Source organism: Lagenorhynchus albirostris, chromosome 4, assembly GCF_949774975.1.
Source record: "Lagenorhynchus albirostris chromosome 4, mLagAlb1.1, whole genome shotgun sequence".
Taxonomy (NCBI): domain Eukaryota; kingdom Metazoa; phylum Chordata; class Mammalia; order Artiodactyla; family Delphinidae; genus Lagenorhynchus; species Lagenorhynchus albirostris.
In genome coordinates, this window is record NC_083098.1 from 39,051,028 (window position 1) to 39,062,978 (window position 11,951).

General features: G+C 33.4%; 1 protein-coding gene across 1 annotated transcript in view; it reads left to right on the top strand.

Annotated features, from left to right (window-relative positions):
• The window catches only part of LOC132519735 (microtubule-associated protein 9-like), a 33,501-nt gene extending 21,779 nt beyond the window's left edge, over positions 1-11,722 (top strand). Inside the window, 6 exon segments of the mRNA XM_060147893.1 lie at positions 557-646; positions 2,297-2,458; positions 2,575-2,636; positions 2,638-2,718; positions 2,897-3,029; positions 9,451-11,722. Of these exon segments, the coding sequence (XP_060003876.1) occupies positions 557-646; positions 2,297-2,458; positions 2,575-2,636; positions 2,638-2,718; positions 2,897-3,029; positions 9,451-9,573 (651 nt within the window). The 3' untranslated portion in view covers positions 9,574-11,722.
• Positions 11,723-11,951: the final 229 nt, after the last annotated feature.

An 11,951-nucleotide genomic window follows, 5' to 3' on the forward strand; every position in this document is an offset into this window, starting at 1 on the left:
AAGTTTATATAGTTATGAACAAAAAGGGTTTTAATTTTTTTTTCTTTCCTAAGACTTTCTGTATTTGAGTTAAACTTACATAGAAGAAAGCTGTCCTAATTTTTTCACAATTCCAAAAAAGAAGTCTTTTTTTTTTGTCTTATTTGTTGTACAGAATATAGTACACTTTGGAAAATTGTCCATGTGAATTTCCGAGAAAAATGTTAGTATATATAGTTGTACAGAATATAGTACACTTTGGAAAATTGTTGTACAGAATATTGTACACTTTGGAAAATTGTCCACGTGAATTTCAGAGAAAAATGTTAATATATGTAGTCATTACATTACACATTATATTACACATATATAAATCATATATACACATGATTTTCTTAATTCTTGCTCATCTTTACATATTAGAATATTATCAGAAAAAGAATGATACTAGTACATATAAAATCTATAAGTTTTATGTTTTGCTTTTTTAAAGTTTTAATCATATATTTCAGAAATAAGAATTCTAATTCATTTGCAAAACTTTGAATATCATATAGCCTTTTTCTTGTTCCCACAGGAGTGGTTAGAAAAGAAAAATGTTTATTTACATGAAATGCACAGAATTAAAAGAATCGAAAGTGAAAACTTAAGGATTCAAAATGAACAGGTATTCTGAATATAGAAGTAAAAAATATTCTGGATTTTTAAGTCAGTAAAATAGTCTGAATGTTTAATATTTTTAAATCAACTGATTTTTAAATGGTGAAATAAATTGTATATAAAAGAATTGATTTCTGATTTTATTTCTCTGGTACTTTATACATTTTTAGTTTGATATAAATATAACTGTTTTACATGAAAACATGGATACACAGAGATTTTTATTATATGTGAGCAATAGCTTTGGCACTACTGATTATGAACTTATTTTTTCTTGTGACCATGTACCTATTTCATTATTAAAAATTGACTTTGATATTACAACTTAGCCAGGAATATAAAGGGTCATCAGACATTAACCTTCAGTTTTCCCCTTTTCTATCTTGAGTTTTGTATGTATCTTCAAGACCAGCCTCTACCTGAGTATTTGCCCCTATCCTTCCCACTGACTGGAGCTGGGCTCTCATTTCAGTCTCTCCTGTACTTCACCTTCTGCCTCTAACTCCTTCCTACAACATGGTCCAGTTCTTTCCTATCTTCTAAAGTAAAATACCTGAAAAAAACAAAAGAAAATAAAAACAACCCTTCATTGTGCTTTTTTTTTTTTGCGGTATGCGGGCCTCTCACTGTTGTGGCCTCTCCCTCCGCGGCATGTGGGATCTTCCTGGACCGGGGCACGAACCCGCGTCCCCTGCATCGGCAGGCGGACTCTCAACCACTGCGCCACCAGGGAAGCCCCCATTGTGCTTTTAATACTACCATGGATAGAAACATATTTCCCCAGCGCACAGCACTGTGTGGAGCAGCCCTGCAGGGGACGTGCCTGGACACTGGCACTGCCTTTGCAGCATTATCTGCCACAGTCAGCGCCAGACACCTCATTTGCTCTTCACAACTCAGTGAGGGAGCTCATACTTTTACTTCTAAATTATGTTATCTCTATAATAAAGCTTTATATCATTTAATGCTAAGCAATATTTTATAAGGCAAACATAGAATATTATGGGATTAGATTGAAGTAAGTAAAGTAATAACATACTTGCTATATGTTCACCTACATATTTTCTAATCTGGCACATGTTTTCAACACTTGGGATATGTTTATGCAGTAAGAATTTTATGCTCTGATGTCAGTCAAAACTCAGGGTTAAAGCACAGATCTGTAGTTTACTGTGTGACTTGACCAATTTACCTTACTCTGACAGGCCAGAAAGGTAAAGTTAAAGTTAAAATATCAGGAAAGTTACAGGCCAGAAAGGTAAAGTATATAACTTTACCTTTCTGGCCTGTAACTTTCCTGATATTTTTCTTTTAGTGCAATATTGCATTATGAGCACTTTGCAGTACCAATTAGCCTTTTACAGTTTATTTTCATAGCATTTGTTCAGTATACTTCCAAAAAAAATTCCTTCCCATACATGGTAGTAGATCAATATCTGATAAATGTTTAAGAAAGGACATTTTAAAATGCAGTGAATAATTCAGATAACATTCTTTATCAATTAACTTCTCTAAATCTATTTTAAATAGATTGCTTTGAAACCTAATTTGATGAATATGAAGGGAATTAAAAAAATGAATGTATGTATATCTATATCTATCTATATTTGTCTATTTATACGTATACATATTACTGTCTATTATTTTTCCAAAATAGAAAAGAGCTGCTAAGAGAGAAGAAGCCTTAGCATCATTTGAGGCCTGGAAAGTCATGAAAGAAAAGGAAGCAAAGAAGGTAGCTGCAAAAAAAAGGCTTGAGGAAAAAACCAAGAAGAAAACTGAAGAAGAAAATGCTGTGAGAAAAAGAGAAGCACTGCAAGTATGCAATGGTTTTGAATATCTTAATTATTTTTAAAATATTTTAAAATTAATGATTAACTGTGGTTTTACTATTTTATTATATTCACATTAAATAAAGTAACTGAACTTTTTCAGTCTTTAGAAAAATGGAAAGAGAAAAAGATGGAATATCTTAAAGAGAAAAGTAAAAAAGAGAAAATATGAAAGAGCAAAGAAACAGAAAGAGGAAGAAACTGTTGCTGAGAAAAGGAAAGATAACGTAACTGCTATTGAAAAATGGTAATCCAAAATAATAAATGTTTTGATAGATCTTAAATTAGTAACACTTTAGGCTTTTCTAAAATTCATTTACTTGAATGTTACTAATGCACTTAGTCTCATTATTGCAAAGACACATTAGGGAATCTTTATTATATATTCTCCTTTAACTTGCCAGTGTTTTGACTATCCTACATAGGAATGAAAAAAAGGAAGCTGTTTTCAAGGAAAAGGAAAAAGAGAAAATAAATGAGAAAAGAAAAGAAGAACTGAAAAGAGCTGAGAAAAAAGCTAAAGATAAACAAGCTCTTGATGAATATGAAAAATGGCTGGTAGGTGTTATTTGTAATGCACTGTGTCTTTTAAATGTACTTGTTCTGACTTTTCTGTCCCTAATTCTAGTTCTATTTGTCCCATGCCTACTGACCATTTCTACCTGGAAGCTACCTTGTTGAATTCATTCTCTCCTACATATATCATAATTTATTTGATCTACTCATTTCTATTAATGATTCTACTATTCCTTAAAACACTCAGGCTTAAAACTTTAGTCATAATAATGTTCCTTACCTGCATCCCCACATTTAGTCACTTACCAGTCATGCCCATTCATCCTTTGCAATGATTCTCCTACCTAAAATTATAAAAAAGTGTACTGACAAGTGTATTACTGAAGGTATACCAGGTTAATTTAGGTGGAACTTGGTCCTGACACACAGTAAAATTGTATTTAATGAGAAAGTTATTCCATTTTTTATTTTCTTTTGATCTTTCTGATGACCTCGAGGAGAAGGTCTTATTTAAGTGGTTTTTTAATGAAAGCAATCAAGTATGAACGTTGGGAGAAATGATATCTAGCAGGACTTTATATTCTTTGTTTCAATGTACTTATGTTTATAGTTACTTTTCAGTGATGGCAAGCAAAATACTGTTTTCTATTTTAAAATATCAATATAAATATATATTTTATTCATTTATTTTTGAATAAGTAAATAAGTAATACATTTCAGATGCATAAGTACTTTATGTGAATAGTTAACACATTCACGTGTTCAGCAATCAAAAAGTGCAAAATTTCTCCACAGGGCTTAGGGTCCAGTAGGGTTTCTTATCAAAGATTTTTGAATTCATGTCTATCAGCAAGTTAAAAAAATGTCATCCAGAGTATTTTTTTATTTGCATTTCTCTGGTTAGGATTGAGCTTGAGTATCCTTTCATTTGTGTGAGGATAATTTATATTATTTTTCCTGTAAAGTATCAATTCATAAACTGAACATTTTTTCGTTGGTCTTTTTCTTACTGATTTCTAGAAGCTTTTTTATGTACTAGGGAAATTAGCCTACCATTTCTGATATGAGTTACAAATTTTTTCCCATTGTATTTTTGGTCTCTCAACTTTGCTTATATCATTATTTTAGTAAATTTATTTATTTATTTATTTTTGGCTGTATTGGGTCTTCGCCTGTGCACACAGGCTTTCTCTAGTTGCGGCAAGCAGGGGCTACTCTTCATTGTGATGTGTGGGCTTCTCATAGCAGTGGCTTCTCTTGTTGTGAAGCATGGGCTCTAGGGTGCATGGGCTTTAGTAGTTGTGGCACGCGGGCTCAGTAGTTCTGGCTCACGGGTTCTAGAGAACAGGCTCAGTAGTTGTGGCACATGGGCTTAGTTGCTCTGCAGCATGTGGAATCTTCCTGGACCAGGGCTCAAACCCGTGTCCTCTGCATTGGCAGGTGGATTCTTAACCACTGTGCCACCAGGGAAGTCTTATATCATTTTATTCCATGAAGAATTTTATTTTATTTTCAGGTGTCAAATCTGTCAGTCTTTTTTTATGGCTTCTGATTTTCAGGTGTAGTTGAAAGGACTTTCTCCAAAACTTAGGGTCAAAGCTCCCATTTTTCTTCTAATAACTTTATGATTTTATATTTAACATTTTAACATTTGCTCCACTTAGAATTTATCCTAGTGTATGATGGGAAATATGATTCCATCTTTATTTTTTCCAAATGCGTCTTTCATAAAACACAACTTTTACCCACTGATTTGAGGTACTGCCTTTATTATATGATACCTTAGATCATTCCCATATTTTCAGGTCTGTTTATTTCTTAACTTTCTGTTCCATTGGTCAATCTCACTGTACATACTCCAGTACAACACTGTTTCATCGTCAGGACTTATATATTTTCATATATGTTTGGGTTAATCTCCCTTCATAACTCTTCATTCAATGTATTTCTGAATATTCTTGGGGGGTTTTTTTCCACATAAATTTTAGAATCAGTAGTAGCTAGAGACACACACAGGACCCAAAGCAGGCTATTTAAAGATAGGATAAAAAGATGCAACACTTAGGAATAAACTTAGGAAATGTGCAATACCAATATAGAGAAAACTTCTGAAGGACACAAATGAATACCTGAGAAATTAGAACAAAACTGTCCTTGTATAGAAACAATCTTATAATGATGCTATAAAGATGTCAGTTTTCCCTGAAGTAATTTACAAATTTAATGCAATCCTAATAAAAATACCAACAGAATTTATTGTTGTTTATGTGTTGACTTTAGTACTGCTATAATGCTAAATACATGCAGATAAACAGTAATAAGGCGATCAAAATTGGTTCAGTCGTTTGAATGAGGATAGTAGTGTTCTATGATGATTTCCTTAGATTAAACTCTTAAATAATGCTTTGTTCTAAGAAAAATTAAAAATCTTCTTATATTAAGGAGACGTATGCTAATTCTGCTAGTATCTTTAAGAGTAGTAACTGAATGTAAATGTTTCAGTTTTCAGTTTTATTTTCACATTGTCTTGAAATTGAGATAAAATTTCCTTAGTGACTAAGTCATAGTTAGGTACACAATGTTTCATTACAGTGGTTAGTCACTTTCTCATTCTAATCAATCCTCTGGAAAATAAAAACTCATCAAAGACCTGAGACAAAATAACTTGTTTTGGTATACAATATATCCCTACAATACAGCTCTACCTAAAAAAAAAATCCATGTACAACAGGTTACAGCTCTGTTCCCCATCTTACCAATTTCTTATTGAAATTCGTTTGCAGAGAGAATGGAAAAATACCCCTATACAGAAGAGCTAATTACTTCAATTTTCATGTAAAGTAACATCTCAAAATTTTGATGTACAACCTAGTTTGGGGAGTGAGCAATTGATGGGTCACTGTTTTAAGTGAAAATTGTAGCCAAAGATCAGGTAAGATGCTTCTTCAAGCTGGTTCCCAGATTAATTCATAGTTACCTTTAATAAGAAAATAAGCAAAAGATTCAGACCCCAACAAACAACAGACAGGAGGACTTTCTAAGAAACCTCTTTTAATTATTACTCAAGATAACATTGATTCATGTAAATTGATATTAAGGTTGATAATTAATTGCCTATTTTCTGCCCTAACTTTTTAGCACCTGCCAGCAAACTCAAGGTTGCTTCCAGTTCCTCTCTCTCCCTATGTTAAATGGAATGGACAGTGAGGTTTTTTCAGTCAGTTTCTGAGGACACAGCATGGTCACTGCTTTTCTTTCACCTAGCTAGAGGGCCTGCCTCTCTCTAAAGTAATAAGATGATTGACCGTGGTCCAATTACAGCTTTTATTTTCTCAGTTAGGATTCTGAAAGGAGGTTCTCTGTTTATTAGAAATAACAAAGATGAAAACATTCTCATTACGAAGAGCAAAATGTTAAGACAAAAAGAAAATTTCACACCTCTCTTCAATCCTTCTGTTGTATGTGAATAATTGCATGTTAATGGAACCTTACATTACCATATTCTTCTTGTGATATTATCAATTCCATTTATGTACTGATGAAAGAAGCATAGACACCTAATAATTTACCAAAATACCACTCCTCCCAAGCCATTCAGCCTGCAGAGGCAGGGTTGTCCAAGTGTTCCGTGACACCACTGCTCTTTGGAATACAAGGAAACCACTAAACTTTATAGTTTTAGCAGAAACTTGAAGAAATGGAGAGACAGTCCAAGCTGCAGGATGAAAGGCCAAATGCTATTAACATTTCAAGTATTCCTAGATCATTGTTTAGATTTCATATTAATCCTCAGATACTCAGTCATTTCTTGGAAGGGAGTATAGCAGGGAAACGAAATGGTTCTAAAATTCACCTGGTATAATAAAAATGTGAGACGATGGAAGATAATATTTTCAAAATAATATGAAGCAGGACTGTACCAATCAAGCAATGAAATATGAATTTACCATTTCACTCTCCTGTGAATCTGCATTCTCCTACCCTCCTGGATTATTCCCATCAAGTCTCAGGATAAGTAATCTTAATAAAAATAAACTCTCTTAATTCTTCATTTCCCTCCAGCTATGATCCTCATCTTTTTTAATAGCTAAACTTCTGGAAAGTTTGTTTACACTTCCTTAGTTCTTCATATCCTTTTCATCCTCAGTAAACCCCCATCTTATCCCTTTTCTGAAACTAAACTAAACTAAACTTTGAGAGTTACGATTTTGCCAGAGCATCTAGACTATGGTATGTATTCTTTTCTGCCCTGTTTCCTAGACCTCTAGGCATTCTGCACAGTCGATTTCCCCTTCCACTTGAGCTGTCTCCTCCTCTGCTGCCATGTTCCCCGGTTTACCTCTGAGCATTCTGCCTTTCTTCTCCAAATCACCTGTTGACAGCTTTTTTTTTTTTTTTTCCAAACCTGTGTTCTAAATGTTACCATGGCCTGCCAGGCCCCGTCTGATCTTACACGTATACCTTGTCATTCTCATCTGGACCCCGCTCCCATCTCCCGCCAGGCTTTATTCACACTGGCTTTCTGGCTTCCTCTCCCATCCCAAGTTTTCCCCACTTGTCAGAGTCCTCACACACACTCTTCTGTCTGCGTGGGGTGCCCTCCCCTCAGTGCACATCACCAGTGGCTCCTCTTACCCATCACGTCTCAAAGTGACTTTCCCTGAATCCACTTTTCTTTGAAAGTAAGTACTTCCTTTCATTTTTTATCAATCACAACAGCTTATTTATATGTTTCATAGAATTTCACACAATTTGGAATTATCTGTTGTTTATGTACTTGTTTATTAACCATTTATTTTGAAAGTTCCCTAAGGGACAGGAACAGTAACCTGTGTGTTTGTATTTTATAATCACTTCATGCATGGCTCCCTGTATACTGCTTGACCCAGAGTAAGATCTCAGTGCTTAACATTGAATGAATGAGCACAAATTATAGTATAGTACAAGTAGAATAATAGCTTCAGAACCTATTACCTGTAAGGATGTACTATATAATAAAGGAACACAAATTAATGGATGTGAGGCAATAACAATTGGGATTATTTGTGACATTTGGACATAAAATCACTTCGAACAATTACTTTACTGCAATACAAACTTCAGAAGATTTAAACATTAAATATAAAATGCCAAACAATAGAATACAGCATATTAATAATAAAAAATCAGTATATTTGCTGGCTGGAGGGTAATTTCCTACAACTTTGGAGAATAAATCATTATTGTCCAGCAAATTCGAACATATTCATACCCTACAAACTGGCAATTTCACTCCTAGGCATATACTTGGAGAGAAAATCTTGGCTTATAAGCACAAGGAATCAAACAGGGATATATTTACAGCAGCATTGTCTTTGTGTGGAAAAAACATTAGAACATCATGTCTTCAACACCAAAATTGATTAGTAAACTGTGATATGTTGATATACTGGAATTCTGTGCATCAATGAACTAGAGCTACAGCTCCATATAGATGGATCTTAGAAATATGGTCATAAATAAAAGACAGATGCAAAAGAATATATAGCATGGTGCCTCTTAGCATAAACTCAAAAAACCTGCAAAACTCAAAAAACCTGCAAAACAAAATTATTTGTTGTTTGGGGATGAATACGTGTGTGTGATAAAGGTATTAAGGGATGCACTGCAACTATAAGCACTAAATTCAGTAATGGTTATCTCTGGATGGTGGAGAGAAAGCAGGTGTGGTGAGGGAGTGGGTACAAGGGCTGCACAAGTATTGGTCATGTTTTATTTCAAAAGGCAGGTAGTGGGTACACAAATTTTGACTATATTACTCTTTAAACAGTTTAGTTGTCTGTGGTTGAACTATTAATTTTTTGGTAAAAAATTAAGGACTAAAAATAATGTAGATAAAATGCTGCAAGGATAATATTTATTATATGAAAATGTAAAGCTAAAAATTACAAGCACCAGTAACCATACAGTTAGAAGAGCCAAATAACAGAGCAAAAACTTCACAAAAGCACTAAAGAAATGAAAACGTACTCAAGCTCAATAACAAGCAAAGAAACATGAACCTCAATATTCAAATATTTTTAAACACTGTGAAGTATCCTCTGCTGCCATCACATATTCAACCTTTGCACCCAGTAAATTTATTTCTGAGACTCTGTTCTCAGAAAGTCATCACTAACTTCTAATAATTATTCTCTTTGAATTATGGGATTACAGGTCTTTTTTTCCTATTTTACATAATTTTTAAATATTATCACTTTTAATATTTTAAAAATTAAGTGGTGCGTTAACGCCTATTGATAGTATGCTCATAAATTAGCAATATTCCCTAGCTGTTAATTACTTTATAACCAATTAAGCTAGCAAATGACATTTAAATACCTTATAATGATTATTTTGTTCTTCAGCAGGAAACTTGATTTGAAAATAATGGTCATATTTGTATATAAATTTATATATAAATAGTTTTCTATTTTCTCTTTAGGAAAAAAAAGAAAGGAAGGAAAGAATTGAACGGAAACAAAAGAAACATCATCCCTTTCTTGAAAATGAGGCACTTCCTCCATGGAGCCCTCCAAGCAGAACTGTGTTCTCAAAAGTGTTTTGATAATTCTTATTCTTGCATTATTTAGTTATTTATCAATTCACCAATTTTAGCCAAACTAAATTTAAAACTATTAATTCAATTATTTATAGTTAGAAGAGTCTATTTTAATAATTAAATGCCGGTCACTTCTGCTGACAATGAAAAAGATGCTTTACAGTTTAATCAGTGAAAGCATTGAAAGCATTTTTGAACTGTAGATAAACTGCTTCAAATGAAGAGCTAATAATCATATTGCTTTTACCATTGAAATACATAACCCTTTTTCATGTCCTGATCATTTGTATAGTCTGATGATCCATGATCACTTTCCCTAACCTGTGCATGTTATTAGTATGTTTATTGTCCAATATAAAAAGAAAACCATCTAGGTACCATAATCATGAAATAATTGATTTTGCAAATGATTGCACCTCTAGATTCGGGTTTTAAAATGAATGGTCACTGGGGAGTATGCAAATATTATTTCTTCTAAAACTAATCTTTAGCTCAAAGTAGTTGCATTTGCACTGTGCAAGTTAGACTTTTGGTCAACTGAGGCAGTAGTTCAGTAGAATCATGCAATCACTGAGGCATTTTCTTTAAGAATGTTGCCATATGTTTTAATATGAGTATACTTTATCTGTTTTTGCTTAAGTGACAGTCATAGGCGCTTTATAATGAGCAGACCTCTGAAATGTGTCTTCCTAAATTCTATCTCACTTTACTATTTCATTGATATCAAAAGATGTCCATTTCATGGTAATTATATACATTACTTACGGAAATTCCACAAGAGTCCAAGGTCATTATCGCTATTTTTATTTCCCAAACTAAAGCCATAAAGATGATAATGGCAATTTTTGTCCTCTTAGCTAATCCAGAGTCATCTACCTTATATTTAGAAGACAGCTGTATGGGAAGGTAATTTGTAGAAAATGTCCAAAGAATCTATTTATTTGATCTCTGCATATCCTCATTAATCGGACTCATACTTGAACTGGTCAACTAGTTTATCACAGACCAAATATATGCTCTCAGAGTTGAAATGCTACTGCAGCCAATGATGCAATGCAATGATAGATGAGAAAAAAGTTACTATTTATGAAGTACCTGTTGTATCCTCTCTACTAGATCTTTACAAGTATTATTTTTGATCTTTACAACAACTATTCAGAGTACGTGTTATTAGCTTCATTTTGCAGATAAAAATACTGAGACTCAGAGAAATCAAAGAACTTGCCACTCATTTAGCATGTGACTGAGCTGGGATTAGAGCTAATGAAGTCTCTCTACCTCTAGAATTCAGATGCTCATGTTCATGCTCTCATGTGACCTCAGAGAACTGTAAATTCTGTCAAGACCTCTGTATTATATCAACCTTAAAAACACATTTTACTTCTCAGATCCTAAAATCATGTATTGTTTCCCAGAGATTATCTTTCCTTTAAGAAATAGCTGTTTGTTATTAGAAACAGTTAACCTCATTAGATCTTCAAAATGAAAAAAATAATTCATAGTATTTATGGAGTTAGTCAAATGCCCGTGTCTAGTATTAGAATGTCAGAGCACCCAGCGGGTTATGGAACTTAGGCTTTCAGACAGTTACTCAGGAGGTTTCACACTCTGAGGATTAGCCTTCTTGCTGCAGTGGATGTGCAAGGTAAGAAAGATGTCGTGGATCACTTTGTAAGATCACATCAGTGCTACAGATAAATTTTTAAATTTCATAAATAAAACTGGAAGCCTTTTTATACTACTGGAACTAGGAGAATCTGTCGTGAAATTGAACTAATTACCAGCAGTATCAGTATGGGATTTAGGGCCTCCCTTAGTTCATTTGTGTGTCCCCCACAGTACCAAACAGAAAAGATTAAGTATTTATTGTATTGAATTCTATTCAGGGCTTAAAAGATATTTGCAAATTCCAGGGAAGTAAAAGGAAAAATAGAAAAATGTACAGCTACTTTTATGAATGTGAGATCTTAAGTGTGTGTGTCATAGATTTCACATTAAATATTGACTTAAGCATTCTGAACATTTTCTTCTAATTTATCATGCATAGTGGATTAACTATTATCACCTCTGAGTTGTGAGAATTGAAGTTAGTTAATTAATATAAAGAATATGGCACATAAGAAAAGACTTAATAAATGTTCATTGTTTTCACTTACTTCCTACCTTGAGCCGTTTGTTTCCCCACCTCATGTTTGTGAGAAGGTTAACATGGATGAGGCTGATAATGATGAGTTAACATTTCACTTGGTTGGCATATAAGAAGAAATCTCTGCTTTCCTTACCAGTCTAGGTTGTAGCACTCAAAAGAGAATATAGAGGTGACCTGCGTTTGGGACCTTCTAAAAAGAAATCTAAATACTAATTCCTTAGCATTGCTTGTGAGG